This window comes from Chionomys nivalis, chromosome 11 (assembly GCF_950005125.1).
Source record: "Chionomys nivalis chromosome 11, mChiNiv1.1, whole genome shotgun sequence".
NCBI lineage: Eukaryota > Metazoa > Chordata > Mammalia > Rodentia > Cricetidae > Chionomys > Chionomys nivalis.
Window position 1 is genome coordinate 36,186,519 of NC_080096.1, and position 22,322 is coordinate 36,208,840.

At 39.7% G+C, this 22,322-nt stretch overlaps 1 protein-coding gene across 4 annotated transcripts in view; it reads right to left on the minus strand.

Annotated features, from left to right (window-relative positions):
* Window positions 1–365: 365 nt before the first annotated feature.
* Spata6 (spermatogenesis associated 6) overlaps window positions 366–22,322 on the minus strand; it is a 90,506-nt gene continuing 68,549 nt past the window's right edge. For 3 of the 4 annotated variants that reach the window (XM_057784296.1, XM_057784295.1, XM_057784294.1), the window contains 2 exons: window positions 7,901–7,992; window positions 366–1,464 (listed from right to left, as the gene is read on the minus strand). In XM_057784296.1, coding sequence (XP_057640279.1) covers window positions 1,284–1,464; window positions 7,901–7,992 — 273 coding nt within the window. In that variant the 3' untranslated portion in view covers window positions 366–1,283. The remainder of the gene's footprint in view (window positions 1,465–7,900; window positions 7,993–22,322) is intronic. The other variant, XM_057784297.1, reaches the window with a different exon arrangement.

Genomic DNA, 22,322 nt, shown 5'->3' on the forward strand with positions numbered 1-22,322 from the left:
TCAAGAGACTCAGCTGGAAAATAGCAGAGATGAGATGGAATCACAGACCCGTGCTCTTAGCCATGATGCTCATTTTGATATAGCACAGGTTGGCAACCTGAGATGCTTTGACATGTTTAAAAGTTCAGTTATGACATAACATAAAGGCATGTCATCTAATGTCATAATTTAGTGTCAAATTTAAGTGGAGTATGAGTTAAAGTTTTTTCTTTTAAAATAAGAAATGTGGAATTAGTAAGTGGGGGAGCCAACGAAAACCATTCCCCTGTAGTCAACCCCTCAAGTTTCCAGCAGCTTCACCTCTCAGTGCCACATTACCCACCCCCCCTCACGCTGGTAGATGGCAATTTCTTTACACTTTCAAAGCATCACTGGCCGCATGAGTATGTGGGGTGGGAGGAGACACACATTTTATCAGTTCACCGCTAGGTTTATGAGTGTCTACTGAAAGACACTTGCTGAGTTATTTCAATCCCACCATGGTCCCTCTAACGCGTGAATGCTAGTTGCCTGGGTAATGTGATGCCTATGACAATACCAAAGGTAAAATCACAATATAGTTCTTTTATTTTGTTTATTTGGAGGTTCTACACGCTTACCAACACAGGATGCTTTATTTATTCTGCAAATAATTCAACACTAAAATATTAGCTACATTTGGAATCATCCATGGTCTCTTCTAGTAAACTAATCTAGCTGTTAGACATTTGGATAACTCAGCTGGTCCTCCAGTGAATGCGTGTGTAAGTTTTACAAAGAAAGCTAGTTTTTAGGACCTAAGAAATACAATAGCCTCTTCTAAAGGGGAAAAAAGTAGATAATATTGATTAAAACAGGTTCAAATTTGTGAAATTCATTTTTGCAGAGAACATCTTTTTGTTCATTACTGATAACAGGGAGCTGATATTAATTAAATCTTACCCAGATAAGATAACCAGCCAAGTAGGTGAAAAGAAAGTTAAAAGGCAATAAAAGTGGAAGAACATTCTAGAGAGAATCTACTCTTCAGTTTGTCAGCAATGACAGGAGCACAAGTGACAGACAGCCTTGTCACAGACTGGAGCTGTAACTTTGCTCCAGGGTTTTGACACTGGAAACAGCACATTCTTCTCTAATAAAGGCGAGACTGTGATAATTTACCATTTGAAGGAATACGCTGGGGTCAAGTCTACGTGCTACTCAGCGGACATCTGTTTTAAAGAAAGGCATACAAATCCAGATCACATTAAACGCTTTCATTGAGAGGTTGGCACGGAAACTCATACAGTTTATGGCGGATGGTCTCAGAAGCTTTCCTGTGTGTGAGAAGCAGAACTACAGGCCTTTTTGTATAAGTTTCTGTACATCTTGTCCATGCTGTTCTCAAAGGCGGGTCGCTGAGATTTCCCCTTAAAAGAGGCTGCTCTGTTGGGCCAGTATTCACCATCATCCAAATGGAAAGAACCATGTGGCCGCTGATAGCAGCTATGAGAAAAGATTGTTTTTGAAAAAAAGGTTAAAACATCGGTGGAATTAAGTTCCAGGTACTATGGTGAGTTCAAATATTTACTGAGTACTTTATGGATGTGTGATACTCTTAAGACTGTGAGAACTAAAATAGCAAGGCTTTTGCCTTTGAGTACTGACTCTCTACCGGGGAAAGCTAACCTGTTCATGGCAAACTATGAGGAAGAAAAAATACCTATGTTAGAGTTTAAAAGGAACTTGGAGATGAGAGAGGGCTACAGCAAGGTAAAAATAGCACAAAACCCGGACATGGCGGAACATACTGTTAATCCTAGAACCTGGGAGGCAGAGGCAGGCAGATCTCTGTGTGTCTGAGGTTAGTCTGGGTTAGCAATGTCTAACATAAGAGATCTTGTCGCAAAAACAAAACAAAAACAGCACAGAGACTGTGCTATGGTCAGTGTATGAACAAGAGCCTCTAAAGTCAGAATCCTTTGTAAGCTCTTGGGTAAGTAACTTTTAGTTTAATCTTCCTTAATTATATTTTCATATAATTGTTTGTGTAATTCAAGAGAATATAAATAAAGTACATGGTACAGTATTTACCGGGGACAAAGAAGTGATTGCGATACACTGAGTTAAGTACTTTTTCTATGCTTATCAGCAAGCTCACAGCACTTAGAAGTAGGTAGATGTAGAAATTAACAGGTAGTGAAACCAGGCCTAGTGGTTCATGACTGTAATCCCAGTGACTTGGAGATAGAAAATTGGGTCAAGAAACCCACCCCCCTTATAAAAATATGTATTTATATATAAGTATTATATTATTTGTATAATATATATATATATATATATGAGTTTAAAGAGAAGTGGATTGCATGAATTATTAAATGAAAATTTCAGTACCAAGCATCTCCCTGTAAGTTATTGGTTACAAAGGCCCCAGAGGCACCCAGAACAACCTAGGCCTTTGCTCTTGGATGCCCACATAACAAGATAGTAAGACTTGGGATATCAGCAAATCTACGTCAGCTGACTAGAGAAACCTGTTCTTTGATGGTTCATTTATTGCAGGAGATGGAGATGAATACCGACCTCTGTAACTGGTCAACACCCAGAAAATAAGAGACTGTGGCATGCTTAGCTCTAAATAGGACATCTATCTCACACTTCTTCCTCAGGTTCAGGTATCACTGAAGAAGCAGCAGCAGATTATAAGATCCAGAGGTAGTAGGCGAACATCTACAGTGAAACAGAATTTGCCACACACGACAAGGCCATCACATGCAGGAACTCACAGCAGCTATAACTGCCTGCAAGAGTCTTGTACCAGATCAGGACAGCCAAAATTCCAGCATGGATGAGGGTCCTCATGGAGTCCCACCCATAGCTGAAGAGCTACTGGCAGTTTGTGAGTGCTGGAGAGGGGAAGTAGGTTGTCTTCAGGGTATGCCCCAGAGGCTAAAAATGCTGCAGTAGACGCCCCACACCCCAACACACAAATTAATCACTTGGTGGATTTATAAAACAGGGTATATGATGTTGGGAAGGAAAGTGGTGATGGGGATAGGGAATGGGAGGGAAGGGAGGGAAATGAGAGTGGATTTGTTCAAAATGCATTATATGTATGTATGAATTTCCAAAAATTTACAACAGAGGAACAGTAAAAAGTCTGAATTGTAAAATACAGATCTGGGCACAATGAGTCCTAATATAAAGTCTATAGAGAGGTACAAATACAAACATTAGAATCCTAAACAACAGTATTGTTTACTTCCAGGCATTCTGGAATCTCTAATAAATTGTGAAGAGCTGGATTATTTTTTTTAATTGCTGTGAATTACTAAGTTTCAAATGTAGGTATAGCACTAAAAATTCATAAAATAAAAATTGGCTTTCTAAACCAATTTCACTTCTCATTTTAACAATATTTTCAGCACTTGTTCACAAATCATTTAATAAATTCCTGTTACATGTTACAAAATATTTTATCAGCTAGCTTTAAAGCAGGAATAATGTTATAGTTTTAAATGTAGCAATATTTCCAAAAACTTATGACTGTTTACTTGAATAGAAAGCTCTTTATTGAACTGTGACATTGCTATGCAGAAAAAAGACAAAATTAGAACAGAGGTAATCTAAGAGACCCAATCAGCTTCAAATTCTATTAATGTATAAAGTATAAATTTATATACATGTTTTATTAAAGTCTATAATATACACATAAAGGAGGAATATTTTAGGTAAGTTAGAATGGATTAGGAAACAAAAAGAAATTAGTGGTGTTTAATTTAGAAAAAGGATGCAAACCATTTGAGGCCTGGAAAGTAATGTGTGTGTGTGTGTGTGTGTGTGTGTGTGTGTGTATGTGTTGGCAGTTCAAATGAAGGTCAGGCAAGTAGCTAATGACTGGGTTCTCATGAACAGCCTTCAGATAAAATAAACATAATTATATATACACATACACATAAAATACATTTATATAAAATGGAGCTCTGAAGATTAAGCAAACAATAGTAATTTTAAGGAGCATGTGGTTTGAATGAGAAGTGTCCACCATACAACAATGAATACTTGGTCTCCAGCTGGTGTACTGTTTGGGGAGATTTGGATGGTACAGGCTGACTGGAGGAAGTGTGCCACCCAGGGTGAGCTTTGAGAGCGCTGTCTGGCTACATCCAGTCTGCCCTCTCTACACGTCATGCTTGAGGATGTCAGTACTCATTTCCTGCTCCGGCTGCCATGCCTGCCTATTGCCGCCATGCTTCCCAACCATGATGACCCGGACCACTGGAACCATGAGCCCAAATAAATTCTTTCTTCTAAAAGTTACCCTGATTGTGTTGTTTATCACAGGAACAGAAAAGTAATATATTATATAAGTAATAAAACATAATGTAACAAACCAGAATTGAGAAATATTTTATGTTAGTATGCTTAGCACTTTGAAGTTGTAATATTAGAGTTTGTATGATTATATGTATTTTAGATAGTAAGATAGAAGTTTCTTGTCATAAAACTCAATAATGGTTTCTATCAAGCAAAATCCTCCACAAATAAAACAGGCAGAAAAGTTCTGAGCATGTGGTACATGCTTCAGAGGCTGACTGACTGGCTAGGTGGATGGATGGATGGTTGGATGGATGGTAGGAAGGAAAAAGGTTCCGTCTTGGGCTTTAGAACAAATAACAGAGAGGACTTATATTATGATCTGGTAACACTGCTTTAAAGATACTATGCAAAGGTATGCTGCAGGAGATTTGTTTGTGTTGTTGCTACAAGACTGCCAAGGGAGTCTGGCCTTGGTTCAGAGGGCAGGGTCCACATTCAGCTGGCTGGAGGGGCCAGTAGAGTTTTCTCGTGGACTCACGAGATAGATGGACACACAAGAAGAAGGAGGAGGGGCCAAAGGAGATGTGCTGCTGCCCTTTCGACAAAAATGTGTGGAAAGTAGAGAATGTTGGTCATTTTTCTGTTGCTCTGTGGATCTATCAGATTTTACCCTAATATATGACTCCTGGCCATTACTAAAATAATAAGAGAGGCCACTTTAAAGGTGAGTCTTACACACCACTGCATGTACCAATAAGATTTGGAAACGCTTGTCTCAGTTTAATAGGAGTTTTCAGTGTAATTCAGGCTACTGGGGCACTCACCAAGTTCCCAGTAGAATACAACTCAAGGTGGGACCTTGAGACTCTGGCTCCCTGTGCTGAAGAGGATAATGCTACTAATACGAACCACATTTCAGGCGGCACTAAAAGGCATCGTTCTCTTAAACACAATCAACACACGGAGGAAAAGATGCTGTGTTGCCATCCTTTCAAGCATTAGCTAGAAATCTGTGCATGTGAGCGTACTGAAGATTAGTTACTTATGAGTCACTTACTCTTCCCCTCTGAGAAAAGGATTCACAAAAACGTTTTTCCAAAAAGAAAATCTTTCATGACTTGCCGTGAGAAGGTACCTGCCTCTCAATCCCACTTAACAGGAAGCACATGAATTGGAAACACCCTGATCATTTGACGGGAAGCTTCCAGGGCAAAATGTTCAAAACTATCCTTTAACTAATTCTAAAGGCCTGCCCATCCCATCCTGCTGGCCCAAAGATGTGCATAAATGCTGAGTACTGTAAAGGGACACCAAAAATGAGCACAGAGCTTTTTCAGTAGCTGCTCAACTCTCTTATTTAAAGCTTCCAAGGATTAGCACAACAGTGGATTAACACAAAGTGTTAATCATTAACACTGATGAACAAGAAAAAGAATCACAGTGGTGAACCCCAAGTCAAGAGCAGTGTTTGGCAAAGTGTTGTCTTCACACTCCCTGTATTAGAACCATCCAGGCATTTATTAATGCACATTTTGGGTTTCATCTCCATTTAGAAACCACAACCTTTGGAGTTATCAGGTGAAAATCTGTAGAAACAGTAATCAGGTGGGAATTTCGAAGAAACAACACAGGCAATGATTATTTGTTTAAAAAGGTCAGACCCTTTCTAGTGTCAAACTGATCTCTTATATTGATTTATCCCCCTAAACTGATAGAGTTTCTATTGCTGTGATAATGACCATAACTGAAACACACTGCAGAGGAAAGGGTTTATTTCATTTTACACTTCCAGTAACAGTCCATCAGTGATGGAAGTCAAGGCAGAAACTCAACAGGGAAGGAACCTGGGGTCAGGAGCTGAATGAAGCAGAGGAGTGCTGCTTACTGGCTTGCTCAGACTTTTTTTTTCATACACACCAGGACCATCAGCCCAGGAGAAGCACCTCTCACAAAGAGTATGCTGGGTGCTCCCCCATCAATCACTAATTAAGAAAACATTCCACAGGCCTGCCTACAGGCTAATCTTACAGAGGCATCTTCTCAATTGAGGTTCCCTCCTCTTGAGTGACTCTAGTGTGTAACAAGTTTGCAAAACACTAGTTGGTACAGCAATCTAGGGAAGAGACTTTTTAAGAAAGAATAACAAAGAAAAGAACTTTGCATAAATTGTGTGCTCTCTGAACCTTTTTCTTTTTTCACTGTTTCTCTTTCAAATTCATCTATAATAGTCAACCCACTTTTATAAGAGGCCCAAGCTGCCTCCTGATTGGGAGGCAGAGACTCACACTCACGCTAGGCCCTCCCATGGCCATAGAGGTTCCAGCCAAGGTGACCATTTTCGTGCAAACTCTGCTAGAAAAAAATAAATTCCACTTCATGGAGCATCTATATAAGTCTCTAAGAAATTTCTTGGTGAAAAACTAATACAGTACTCCATGGTATAGCAGAACGGCAGTAGCTACCCATGATTCACAGTCTTTAATTCTACATCTCATGGTCATTAGAATAGAATTTTCAAATGAAATCTGCTAGCATAAGCTTTCAAAAATATTTTTATTAATGTCCCTGAAATTTTCGAAGAACAGATTTTTTCTTACATTATTTGAAAAGATTTACTTATCTAATTATGGAAAGTACTTTTAGTTTAGAATAAATGTGTCATAAAATATATGGATTTGCTGGGCAGTCAAATAAATTCTAAACAGGAGAAAACACATCATTGTGAGCTGGCTGTTTATGTGGGGGGCGCACACACATGCGCACACATGTGCATGTGTACATAGAGGAGGAAGTCAATGTTTGCTGTCTTTCTCAGTTATTCTACACCTTATTTTTTGAGACAGGGTCTCACACAATCTGGAGTTCGCCAATTCAGTCACACTCCCCGGTCAACAAGCCCCAGGGACCCTCTGTCTCTGCTTCCACAGTGCTGGATAAACAAACACAACTGCACCAATGTTTCTGTTTTCCACCCCAAGCATGGGTGCTGGGACCTGGAAGCTCAGGTCTCACACTTGCTCTACAAGCACTAAGTATCCCCCTATCTTTTATGTGTGTGTGTACGTGTGTGTGTGTGTGTGTCTGTCTGTCTGTCTGTCTGTGTGCTTTTTTTTGAGACGGGATTTCTCTGTGTTACAGTCCTAGCTGTCCTGGGTCCTGGAACTAGCTCTTGTAGACCAGGTTGGCCTTGAACTCACAAAGATCCACCAGGCTCTGCCTCTGCCTCCTGAGAGCTGGGGTTAAAGGCATGTGCCACCACTGCCTGGTTTGTGTTTGTTTTTTGTTTTTGTTTTATTATCAAAAAGCTTCAGTAACAAAAAAAAAATGTAACAGGGCTGGAGAGATGACTCAGTGGGTAAGAGTGCTACTCTTCCCTCAGAGGACTCAAGTTTAATCAGTTCTCAGCATCAACAATGGCTCACAGCCTCTAACTCCAGCTCCAGGGAGATCCCTTGTCTCCAAGCTCCACCGGCATCTGCACTCACATCCACATATCCACATACAGATACACATACCTATAGTTAGAAGAATGAAATTAAGATTAAAATCTAGAAAAAAGATAAATGTGTCATTTTTACGCTGTCTATGAGAAAGATCTCCACATACAGAAGCAAATCCATACCTATATTCAGGGTCACTGTCATAGGCAGAGTCTCTATATAAAAGGCCTCTTTTCAGTTCCAGTTCTTCTTCTTTCTCTGGGTCTCTCTCATCCTGAAAAATGAAAAGATTTCCAGTAACTAATTTTCTCATTGCTTCCAATACGGTAGTTAGGATTCTGTGGGAAAGGTTCCTTTCCATCCTCACTGTAAGAGACTGAATCAAGAGTCGAGTGCTTAGATTCTGAGGACAGAAACAAACTGTCGAGGATGCATTAGCTCTCAATAACATTTTAGAAACTATTTCTCCTATTTGGGAATTATATCATTTCCCTTTCCCCCCTCCCAGGTCCTCCCACATACTCCACCTTCCTCTCTTTCAAATTCATGTCCTTTTTTCATTAATTATTGCTACATGCAAATATGTAGAGGCATAAATATTCCTAAATATAACCTGCTCAATCTGCATAATATTATTGCATGTATATTTTCAAAAGAGCACATTATTTTTATTATAATTTGGTTAGTACTGGTTAGCAAAGACTAGACATTCAGTAAATATTTTATGAAAAAGGAATAAATTGTAGTGGATGTATCAAGATATTTAAACTAATAAAGGCATATATATATATTTTATATGAACTTCAAAAAGATTATTTTTGCCTTCTGAGAAATAAGCACTAATGCCTTCAAAAATTACACAGATGTAAGCATGCACTCATGACTTACAAAGAAAATGATTTACTGATAATGATAAGCCAAAAAAAATCCACAATAAAACCAGAAATGTGAGTCAATTGATATAAACATACATAGCCAAAGTTCCCATTCTTAACTTCTACTAGATACCCACAGGGGAATTGGAAATGGGGTCATCTGAGTTAGTTTTTCAAACTGCCTTGTCTTAGTAAGTTGACATGTGTTTTCTGTAATGTGATATTAAGTATTGTCCATCACTGCTCACTCCTTAATCAGCACAAACACAGGTGAAAAGAGCAGGTAACAGAAACACACAGGGAATAGTATTAATAGAATATGGGCCCATCTACTTCAGGTAAAAAAACATACCAACACAGACTGTGAAGAAAATATACTTTTTTTTAATTTGCTGATGATGTGATACTGCAAAGGACACATTCATTGTCAAAATGTCTGTGAATAATAAACAAGTTAAAGCATTTTGGAAGATGTACATACAATTTTAGCTGGCAAGACTGTTAGACCTTACCATTATGAATAATTCCATGTATTTCTATTGACACTTTCTCTTCTCTTTAAGATTTTTGTTGGTTATTAAAATAGTTTTCTTTTAGTTAATACCAAAATGATAAGCATTTAATCATTTATTTTCAAATTTTCCATTGGGTTTTTTTCTTGATGGGCATTCAAACAAATGAGAAAGACTAAGAAGTGAAGAAATAAGTGGGAGGGTTGTCTTAGGGAGTGTAAGAACACATTACTGGCAGCACTAACATAGAACACTGTCCATCTGGATCAAGGATGGCACAATGGGAAATTATGACCCAAGAAACCAAACAGACCTCATTACCACACAGTTCTCATCTGGAAAAATCATGCATGTATATACACACAGCCAGATGGATCTAAAGAAAGAGTGCTCAGAAAGATCATTTACAGATAGAGCGCCTATGACTGAGATGGGGAAGGGAGATGAGCATAGAAGAGTTACTTAGAATTTACCTGTGTATAGCCCTTTGCCAGACCTCTAATCCCCAAAATATGACCAATATGAGCCAATGAAGTTATGATAATATGTGGTAGCAATAGAAAGTAAACACAGCAACACAAACTCCCTCGTAAAAACAAACAGAAATTACTTTGAGGCTGGATGGGATAATTTATTGTAAACTAGAAAGCTGAAAAAATAAATACTTTTTACGGTATTAAGAGCAAACCTAATAAAGACTACAGATGTTCAGCTATCAGAGGGGCAATCCTTTCGAAAATGGCCTCTGAGTATGCCTCTATTATTCGTTAAGGATTGGAAGACTGCTGCACGGACTAGAGGCTGCGAACCACAGCTAATGATTGAAGGAAGGTCAGGGCTAGGCACAGAGAAACCACAGAGGCTTTTCATGACTGTGCAAGAGTACAAGATAAAATTTAAATTCTGTAACATCTCATAAATCCAACCATTTTCCAAACCATGGCATGTATTGACTCACAAACTTTCCTGGGACATCAGGCATTAATCTTAGCCGAAACATCTGGAATCCAGAGGGCAGTTTCCCACAGTCTAAAAGTGTTTAGAGATGGGGATCATCTACCAGGTCAAGGGCACCACAAACGCCAGAAACACATCCCTGATAGTACTGCTGACACTCAGTGTTCCCACTGAAGCTGTTTACAGACTGCAGACACTGGTTAGCTAAGATGAAAATCCAGCCCTGGCTAAGGAAACAGACACTAATTTCTACGGATGGGAAAAATAAGCAGAATGTTTTATGCATCCCACAAGCATCAAGAATTAAAACGGAAGCCTAGAAAGTCCTCACGCATACAATGTGAATGTATTTGCTAACTTCTGAAGCTGGGCAGGCTGGTGACAAATGGGCTAACCCAACATGTCTGAAGAGCAAAGAGACCCTGCTCTACAATCATGGTACCTAAAAAGAAACAATCACTAGAGAGATTGATAGAAAGCAGATGGGCACTGGAGTCCTGAAAAGGATGGTGAGCAGCCAGAATGGCCTCAGTCAGAGTAGCTGCAGAACAGAGAAGATGGAAAGTACTAACGTAGCCATGCAAAAGGGGTCACAATAAACAGAGACGGGGGACTCAAATATAGTCACGTGTCACTTAGCATTATCTTGGGAAATGCATCGATATAGTGTATATACTTAAAATCACCAGAAGAAATACTCTCTGTGGCCCATCATCACATCTGCAGGGAGACCCTGGCTGAAACAATGCCATGTAAATAGTGTCCTGATGTGGAAATGCACAGAACGAAGCCTTCTGTTCTCTGAAGTCAAGTATCCTCTGGGTATGTATTTCTTTCAAATGGTCAAAGGTCAGTTCACCACGTCTAGCAAACAGGAAAGAAATGCCTCCCTCCATTTATTGGTAAAGGCCCGAAGGCTGTACTTGAAGTCTCTAGAGCCAGGACACCATCACCACAAAAAAAAAAAAAAAAAAAAAAAAAAAAAAAAAAAGTCAAAAAGACAAAGATACAAATACAAGCACACTCAAAATACTGGATTTTAGGGATTAAGCACTTTATATTATTGTGATTGATATGATATGATCAAGAAAATTAATGAAAAGTTGGACAACTGGACATATATTTAAAGAATTTCAGAAATGAGCCCATGAAGATGAATAAAAGATTTTAGAACTAACACTATAGTCACTGAAATAAGTAACTTGATAGGCAGGGCTAATAGTAGCACATTAGAATTAGAAATAAACAAAATTAATTAAGTTTCAAAATAAATAGTCATAATAAAAACGAGCAGAACGATAAGTACAGACAAAGAATTCAGGGCTGCTGCAGTCAGATTGATGACTATCTTAAATGGCATCATAGAACCTACATCCATCAACTGATGGAAGCAGATACAGAGATCCACAGTGGAGCATGGGGCTGAGTTCACAAAGTCCAGTCAAAGAGAGGGAGGAGTGAGAATACGAGAAAAGAGGTCAAGACCATGATGAGGACACCCACTAAAACAGCTCACCTGAGCTAATGGGAGCCCACTACCCCTGGCCTGACAGTGAGGGAACCAGTAGAGACAAACGAGGACCCAGGTTTAGTTCTCCACGCACACACAGTGGTTCAGAAATATCGGAAACTCCAGTTCCTGGCATCGGCACACAATGGTACAGACATAAATGCAGACAAGCACTCATATATAAAACCTAAAATATTAATATTGAAACTTAAAAAAATTTCAAGATACTTGTGAAGCAGACTCAAAAGATCTAAAAGTATAGTTCAACATTCAAACAGTAAAAATGAAGGACTACTCCTAAGGCATACTTTAAGAGACAGTAGACTAGAACTTCTAATATGTCCTGAATGAGCATGCTGAGCTGGCTTAACACCTATCCTCACGTCTTTTAAAAAATGGATAAGAAAATCTTAGGAATTCAGAATCAAAAAGCACTGTAAATTAAGTATCCCTAATACAAATTCAAAATGCTTCAATATTCAAATTATTTGAGTGTCAAAAAAGACATTAAAAATGGAAAATTCCAGAGTGACCTCATAAAATGGATCAAATCAAAATAGGGGTCAAGATTTTAAAAGTACTTAAATTCTTTTATATAATAATCTTTAGGTGTTTGGTATATTAAGTGTATTTGGAACACAAATGAAGTTCATGTCAAGTGTATCTCATCCCCAAGATACCTCCCTTCCCATCTCTTCTCCTCTCCCCTGTCTTCTCATTTTTCTCTCTCTTTCTACATATTAAATACATGTGCATGTACTTTTATACATATGAATATACATGTAATACTGTATCCAACACATGAATACCCAAATTTCTTGTCCCCCTCAAGTCCTTAGTTACATTTCAAATTAGTGTGTGTGCACCAAAGGACACACACAACATTGTGTATGTGTACATTAGCCTCAAGTTAGAGATACAGTAGACTGATGTGGTATCTTTTGTAAAATGTCAATTCTCACTTCTATTATTGTGGCCATAGATAATATACAATCAAGATTCCAAGAATTTGTTTGTGGAACATAATTTGCTGAATCTCTCTACACAGAAAAAGTTAAAGGAGGCATGTTATACACACACACACACACACACACACACACTGATCCACTAAAGAAACCAGACATGAAATCATAATACTATGTAATTTTGAATGTTTAAAACCTCATCAAACTAATCTACATGTTATCATATATTAGAATGCTGTGGCATCTGTGGAAAGAAGGCCCATAAGGCATTACCCGGGATAATTGTGGGTACCAATAATGTTGCAACTGACCTGGATGCTGTTTTATACATGCACACTTTGCTTATATTCATTCTATTGCACAAAGGATTAAACTACTTAATAATGAGATAAAAATGCAAAACTACCCAAATAGCAGTACCAAAAATCCTCAGAAAACATGTACAATGAAATGAAGTGACAGACAGCTCATTAGTGTGGACCTAATTAACAAAGGAGGCTGGTGTACAATCTATGGAAGAACGTGCAGGGGCAAACCACAGGGCGTCCCCCTGGTAATGCCACCAGTCTCAGAAGCTCAGTGCATCCGCTTAAGGACAGTCACTAAGCAGATGCTTTCAACTTCCCTTGTGGTGAACACAAATAGTTTACAGGAAATTCCATAGGAGCTAGAACCACCTGGAGTCTATTAACTCTCCAAACTACCAGTCAAAATTGCTTTTCTCCATAAACCACACAGTAAAATAACACCTGGGAACAGAATCCAAATTAAACAGAGAAATACAAGGAAAGAAAAAAAAAGTCTATGCAAATGGGAAGAGAAAGAGCCAGGAGATTCCAGAAACCATTCTGTGCATATTTGAAGAAAAAAATAATTTTAAAAAAGATATTCTCAAAGTATACGTTTTACAAATTACACTGAATTGTATTTTGCTTCTAAAGACTCAGAAAAGTATTGGTAAAAATGTAGGTGGTAGAGTGCTTACCAAGCATGCGTGAGGTCCACAAAGCTTAGGAAAAATGATTTCACAAAGCAAGATCATGAGTTAAATAAAGAGAAAAAGGACACAAAACAAAAAGCTAGACAGCATCCTTTCAATCCTGGGTCTGCAGTGCAACTGAGGCCGCACCATCCCTACTGGCCTTCTGGCCTTTGGAAGAGACACTGACCCTGTCAGTGTGTCAAGCTGCTCTCCGAGACCTTTCATGCCTTCCTTCAAAACCAGTAGCAGGTGGGAGACTCAAGTTCAGCTGTCGGCTTGACATGCAGCCTTGGTCCCCTCTGGACCACAGGTTCTGTGCACTGACTCTGAGGAAAGGTTCCTAGATGATTTGACATCAGCGATGCTAGGCTCTTTCTAAAATCACAGCTAGTTATAATCTTTTAGGCCCAGCTCACTAGCATCAATTGTCCCACCATTAAAACAAAGATTTTACTTCCTCAATTTCTTATTCAAAATATCACACAATCAGCCCAATATATTTCCTCTGAAAGATCACAAGCCAGGCCTCCATTTCTCTCAGCATAATCTTCTAAGTTACCACATCAGTTCATTAAGTTTGGACCACTCAATTGTTTTCAGAATCCAGCTCTTCAAAATCCTCTCCCTCCCTCCCACAAAATAGACCAAAGCAAAAGCATCACGTGATCACGTCCATTACAGCAAAATCCCCTTCTCCGCTATCAGTTTGTGTCCCATGTTGCTTCTCTTTTGCCGGGTTAAAACACTGACCAAAAACAACTTGGAGAGGAAAGAGTTTGTTTGCTGTACAGGTTGCAGTCTGTCCTTGATGGAAGCCAAGACAGAAATTTGCAGCCCGCAGTAGGCTGGGTGCTCCCACATCAATTAGCACCCCCAAAATGCCCTTACAGACATGTTCAGGCCAATCTGATGAGAAATGCCTCAGCTGAGATTCCTCCTTCTCAGAGAAGCCTTGATTTTGTGTTAAGTCGGCAAAAGCTAAGCAGCATATGTACAAACTAGACCCAATATACAGTAACAGAAGTTCCTGGAGAAGTCAAAGACCAGACAACAGAACTAATACTAAAGAAATAAAACATATTCACAACAATTTAAGATATACTTAAAAACCATCAAATCATTCACAGTAAGCAAAGCCACAACGTATTTGAGTATGATTAATAAACTTTAAAGAAACACACATGTGCACACACACACACTGAATTTTTTTTAAAAAAATACAAGGGGTAAACTCTTCTCAGCAAATTTAATAGGATTCTCTGTGGAGATAATCATGTTTTAAAAGTAACCAAAGCATTTTACACCTAGACAAATCAGTGGCATAAAGGCTGAAGATAAAAGTATTAGAACTCACACCGACCCAGTGAATCTGTCTGTAGGCATCTGTTAAAGCACGTTAGGCAACTAAAATGACTGGAAAAGACACCAAAATAAAACTAAGTTGTGAAACCTAATATTTACACTTGGCACTCAAAATGAGGATAACAAAGGAGAGTGTTTAGCATTTTCTGGAACATACCTGAAGAACACACAGAACACCAAAACCATGAAAAAAATGGAGAACGAGAAAATGTGGAATACACTTATAAGAAAATGAACTATTCTCAACAATTTCTTCTTTGGTAATAGCTTGATTTTTTTTTCCTGAGAGTATTTTACTAACAAAATCAGTAAGGACTTGGGTGTTATACCATTACTCCAACCATTGTTTGTGCCCTTGAGAAATGAGTAAGGAAATACTCCAGATGAGCTTAAAAGACTTGGAGAACAGCCTAAAGAGGTTCCCACCCTGGCCAAAAACAACATGAGGGGGTCTTAATGGGAAGTAGCTCACACAAAAGGACCCTCCAGGAGTAAGTTGTAAGTCCACCACTGAGGGCACTATGGTCAGTCCTTGTGGTGGGAGAGCATTAAAAGAAACAACACGATGGGGTCCTAACGGGAAGGAGAGACCTGGCAGTTAAAGAATACTTGCTGTTCATCCAGAGAACTCGGGTTTTATTCCCAGGACCTATTCAGCAGCTCAAAACTGTCTCTAATTCCAGTTTCAGTGAACCCAGTACCCAATTCTGGCATCCAAGGGCACCAGGCATGTGCACAGACTAACATGCAGGTAAAACACCCATAAACATGAACATAAAAAATGGAAGATAGCTTATTAAGAGGAATAATTTAAAGTTAAACAAATGACAGTAGTCCCAAAGAAGGGCCTTTACACTGTTGGCTTGGACAGCTAGTGACCATCATCTTAAAGGAACAAGCCCATGACCTAAGACTGTAATAACTAGAGAATAAAAGAAAGGGTTTTTTTTCCTGTTCAAATCTGGTCAGTGCCACTGAAAATAGAAAATTCGTATAGCTTTGTAATCCACTTAATATGTCTTGGCAATGTAATGAGGGAGGGAAGAAGACTGGGAAGGAGAGAGTGGGGAGGAGGGAAGGAAGAGAGGAGGGAGGACAGAGGAGAGAGAAAGAGGATATTATGCTAAAAAGAAAAGCACCAACTTGACCTTCTACAAACATAAAGTGTCCTGAAAATGACATAAAATAAATGGACTTCCACAGAAGGTGGGCAAACGCGCACGGGTTACTTCACCTCCAGGGAGGCCACACTACAGGGCATACTCAAGTGAACGATGATCACATAAGTACTGACCACAGAGAAGGTGGGGGTGACTGCGGAGCTGCAGCAGGAAAGTCAGGCTACACCTAGAGAGGTACTCCTGCTGCAAAGATACTGATAAAGGATGGTGCTTCAAATGTGCCGGCTGTGAAAATGGGTTAGCACAGCATGCGATAGCAAGGGAAGTGAGGGCAATAGGATGGCTCACTGAGAAATGGACCTGCTGTCAAGCCTGAAGGCCTGGGTTGATCCTGGGAACTAACATGGTGGAAGGAGAACCAGAGCTTGCTACCTGTCTTCTGATCTCCATGCATACCCCCCCAACAATGACCTCACACTCACATGCACTCGCACTCTCGTGCACACACATGCACTCACACTCATGTGCACTCACACGCACTCACACTCACACTCACATGCACTCGCATGCACACATACATAAAACTTTTTAAAAATGTACAAAAAGGACGACTCACCGGGCAGTAGTGGTGCACGCCTTTAATCCTAGCACTTGGGAGGCAGAGTCAGGCAGATCTCCGAGTTTGGGGCCAGCCTGGTCTACAAAGTGAGTTCCAGGACAACCAAGATTGTTACACCGAGATAACCTTTCTCAAAACAAAAACCACCTCTATGCCTCTACTTTTAAAGAGAGCTTGGTACTCAAACATATTCTTAAGTAACTCAGGGGTAAAGAAAAACTTACAATAGAAAGCTTAAAAGTATGATGAACCAAATGTAGAAACAGCATCAAAGCTTAAACAATTGCCAGGTGGTGGTGGCACCTGCCTTTAAATCCAGCACTCAGGAGGCAGAGGTGGGTGGATTTCTGTGAACTCAAGGCCAGCCTGGTCTAAAGAGCTAATTCCATGACAGGGTCCAAAGCTTTGGAAAAATCCTGTCTCGAAAAACCAAAAGAATAAAAAATAAAAAACAAAACAACAACAACAAAAACTTAAACAATCAAGCTAATGGAGCACTTTCAGGGAAATCTGGGAGACTTTAAAAACAACCAGGGAAAGGTATTTTCCCCATATCGGGCAGGCTTGGGAGACATTCTCTTAGTGACATATGCCATCCTTCCAAAATAATGAATGAAATGTTCTCTGGGCTAAAAGAGCTTTAAAACACCAAATTCTGCATCTTTATAAAGCTTGATAAAACAGTGTTTCAATTTGCACCGTGTATGAGTTCAGCTATAAAATCTGCACCTTCCCCTTGGCATCTGCAGTACTCCAGCTGTCTGTGCCTGCTCTGTTTCGGCAGCTCTGTGTTCTGTGGGAATTTTTTCTTTCCTCTCTTCAGGAATCTTTCCTCCCTTCTTTGCACTTAGTTCAAGGCCTTTTGTGGCTTTAGCTCCTCCTTGAAGGCTCAGGGTTAGCAGACAGCATTGTGGATCTTCTGGAGATTTACACTTTACCTTGGAGATCTCTCTCTCTCTCTCCCTCTTCTCTCTCTTCATCCATTGCCCCTTCCCAATGATTTTAAGACTTATCATATGTGCATGTTTTACTTGCCTGCACGTATATTTGGTATGTGTGTGTCTGGTACCCTTGGAGGTCAAAAGAAGGCATTGGATCCACCCTGGAACAGGAGTTACGAATGGATGTTAACCATGATGTGGGTGCTGAGAACTGAACCCAGGTCATCTTCAAGAGCAACAAGTTCTCTTGGCCATTGAGCCAACTCTCCAGCTATACATTTATCTCTTTTAGCCTCTACTTCAGGCTTCCTTTGGGTATAGAGGGGAGGGGACATAGGTGTCAAATGAGAGAATGCAGAGGCAACGGCAGGGTTTGGCCCATCTGGGGAACATCACTGCTTCACACTGCTGGGTTCCAGAGGGCCTGAGTTTATGCAGCACTGGAAGTTGCAGACCAGTTAGGAGGTGTATGATTTTAAAGAACAAGGTTTACTAAATTCTTAATGCACATGGCTTTCCTTCTAAACATGTTACATATACTAAATATACAAAAACCTATAGCATCTATGAAGGAATTATAGAAATATCTTTGACAAAAGTCTCTTTTCAAAGTTGGCATAAAATATCACTTGGTTCAGTGCCTGGCATGAAGTGGTGATACAATAAATTCCAACTCAATAGGTATTTGAATTTCAGACTATCAGATCCAAACTGCAATCTTTCCTGGCAAATCACACATCTTTTCCAATTGATTCCTCCATCACACTGCTTTGGTAGGTCTCATTCAAAACTCTAATTCTTACCTTAAACCAACATCCCACTCACTGTTACCAACCTAATTTCCTTACCAAAAACGGGGGAGAAAATGCTGATACAACAAGCAATCGGCAGCCATGTCTGCTGTGATCACACTGACTTCCTGAGCATGTACACATCGATGACTCCTGATGGAATATATTTTCATGTGCTTAAGTGTAACCACATCTCTGGGCTCATGTGTATATGGCTGTACTTAGAACTCATCACCAACTAATGGAGTAGTCAAAATTAAGGATGTCTCCTGAATTCAAATCCTGGTTAAAAGCATCTACAGTGGCTGTGTAACCTTATCCATGTCACTAATCTTCCTGAGTGTCAGCTTCCTTTCTTTGAAATACTACATATTGCCTAATAATGATTTACAAGATTCCTGAAAGGAAAAATAGACTAACGTAGGCACAGCGCCTAGCCTCTAATAAATATTACTTTCTGTTTGCCAATTTCAGTTTTTCTCTGAGAGTAAAATAATCCATGATTATGCTTCTTATTCAAACACTTAACTGCATGCTGTAGCACACTGTTTTTTTACTGTTCCATATTCATTCGGTGGTTTATTAAAATACTCTATGCTCCTTACAGGAAGAAAATGTGATTTCACGAGAAAAGCCTCTGAGCTTTGTACAGTGCTGTGCAGAGCACACAGCCGCTCGGGGAGAGGACGCTTTATGAATGAACGTGGGCAGGAAACGTTGCCTAATTATAAGTTTGTGCTCCATTTGCTATTGGACTCTATTGAAGTTAGCGCCTAGCATAAGCCAACATGAGCAACATTATTTTACATCGCAGTAAGTCAAGCCAGAGGCAAATAAAAAATTAATTTTAAAAAGTAAAGTGATTGTCTCCTACTTCCCAATAGGAGGATGAAGTAGACTGACTACATTAACTCTTCTGCTACTTAAAAGCATCAGACAGCTGCTCAAACAACGTGAATTGCGGTGAGGAGCTCACCCCGAAGAGATGAACTAATCATGGTCCACAGCCGGCTTTCTGCTGGGAGCATCTGTGGCTTTTGAGCACAGAACAAAAGCCAAGACTCTCTGCTTTGCTCAACAGTTCCACCTCTGGAGGACAGAACCCCTGTGCTAGACAGACAAAATTAAAGACCTAGGAAGCAAACTGCAGTGAGACTCCATGGGTGCAACAAGGAGCTTACTGTCCCCTCCATGATGAGCACTGGAAATTGCAGAATGAGGGAGGCACTAAAGCAGAAATCCTGCCAAAGGAGAAGAAAGTGAGCGAGTTCCATGCTGAGCAAGCAGAAGAATTTCCTTCTTGTGAGAGGAAAGGAAACCTGGAATCACACCAACTCTTGCTAAAATTGAGAGGACTGAAATGAAACTCTCAATAACGTTTTACTGCTTAAAATTTGGAACACAATTTTAAAATCACTGAAAAGTTGCAAAAAGGATATAGAAACATACACAGAAGTGCCCTCTTTCAATAAGGGTCTCTTCGCGTGCACATCTGAGATAACCAGCAAAGCTACGACTCTCTCATCAGCACAGCACCGACACACTGTATTTAAATCTCTAGTTTTCTCGACAATGCCCTTCTGCTCTTACAGGGTTCAGTACAGAATACCCATAGCATTTAGTCAGCATGTCTCCTTATCTATGACCAATTACTTGCCAATTGTAAGAATATTGCTCGGGTAGTTTATATTTGGGTTGTGAGACTAGCCTGTTGAGCCACTCTCTAACCCAGCGCGTGCATGTTTTAAAAGCAGTCTTTCAGTACAGATGTTTTTTCTTAAGTTAGACTGAGGTCACAACATCACCGAGAACCCTTCACGCCACAAGACACTAAAGAGAACATGATGATCACTTGTGATGTGAGCTTGGACTAGTCCCTGCTCCTCCACTCCACACCTCATGGGTCTGGGGATCAAATCCAGGCCCTGTTGAAATTTTTTTCACCCAGACTAAGGCTTTCCATTCTTCTAGCAGTGCCGTTCATGAGGCAAACATCTATAAACTTTATGAGATCAAATTTAATTTGCTTTTATCTGGTATGGATTGTGTCATGTCAAAAAAATTCCTTGCCAAATTTGAACTGTCCATATTTTCTCCATGCTTTCCTTTGAAGGTGCTGTAATAATAAGGTCCTTTTATCTGTTGTGAAACATGGACCAAGGGAGCTTTCTTTTTTGTTGCTGTTGGGTTGCTTTGGTTTTATTTTCACACAGAACCATTTGTTCCAAAGACAAAAATACAAGGCATTGGGTGGGGAGACTGCCTGCCTTAATAGCCAGAGGACACAAGTTCAACCCCACTACCAGTGTAAGCAACACCAGGAGTGGTGGCACACCTGTAATCTCAACACTGGGGAGCAGGGACAAGAACTTCCGGGGGCTCCACTGAATTGGTTTTGCACCTTTTTCACATACCAGCGATAGCATTTGTGTGGGTCAATTTGTGGGACCTCTGTTCTACTCATTTGATGTCTGTGGCTTTAGTGAATGCTACACTGTCCTCAACACAGCAAACTGCCGAGGCCAGATGGCAAGGCTTACACATTTGTTCTTTTCAGAAAAATTTTTCATTGGTCATGGAGAGTTGTTGGGGAATCAATATTCTTTGAAGATGTAGCCACAAGAAGGTTTCCCATGCTCCAATGCAGAGCACACACAAAAGTAGACTTAGTGAGTTATTTTTTTAAGGCATAGACAAGAGATTGGAAGGAGTTATGCTGGAGACATGTGATAGTGGTAAGAGAGGGAAATAAGAGGCAGATATGACCATATTTCATTGTATACATGTGCAAGATTGTTAAAAATAATTTAAATGCACGTATGCATGTGCCTATGTGTGTACATGTGCGCTCATGTACACATGTGCCACAACACATGTCTGGAATAGGTTGTCACCTTCAACTATATGAGTTCTTAGGGAGCAAAGTCGGGTCATCAGTTTGGCAGCAAGCACCTTTATATTCTGAGTCATATTATTGATTCTTCTTCTGATTTTATAAGTTCTCTTTTCTATGTGTCTTTTAGAATATGCTTGTCAATATTTGGTTTTTAAAAGTATGCTGGGGCTTTAAGACACCAAAAATTAGCTGGAGAGATGGCTCAACACTTAAAACACTTGCTCCTCTCAGAGAGAGCCGAGTTCAGTTCCCAGCACCCAAACAGTGGCTTACAACCCTCTGGAACTCCAGTTCCAGGGTATTCAGTGCCCCTTCCTGCTCTCTGTGGGCACCAGACACATACATGATATAAATGCATACATTCAGGCAAAATGCTCTTACATAAAATAGAAATAAAACATTTTAAAAGTTAACAACAAATGGCCTGGGAACGCAGCTCCCTGGCAGAGCATCTGCCTGGTGTGTGCACAGGACTCAGCACCAAAAAGAAGAGAAGTCATTACATCATGGGTTCTAAAGCTCATTAGCTTTCAAATACTTAATCTTCCGCTCTGTCAGAGCCGCACATTTCTCTGCTCTACTCTTCTTCATCTACGTTTGCCCCTTCGCACCACACCCAGACCACATATATTTTGGTAGGATTAAACTTTCAATCTGATACTGCTGGAAATACTATAGATTCCAATTTAAAGCCTGTTTCTCGCTGCTTCTAGATGATGAGGAGCAGGATAGATATGAACCTAAAACAGATAATTGCTACCTTACAGACAGCAATGAATTCTTGTGTTTTAGCAATGTAGAAATGTACATTTTTAGATAGTACTACATTCTAGGGTATAGCAAATTATTAGGGAATGTAGAAATAACATGTTATAATAAACATACAAAAAGCTCAACATTTCCCATCGCAATACTATTAGAGAAGTCAGCAAACAAATAATTTGTCCTGTGTGCATGTTAGAGCAATAGGCCAAAACACAATAGTTTTTAAAAATTGAATAATTGAAGTGGTAAAAAGGAAAAAGAAATATAAATTTTAATCTAAGCAAAAGCTACAACAATACTAATTAAAA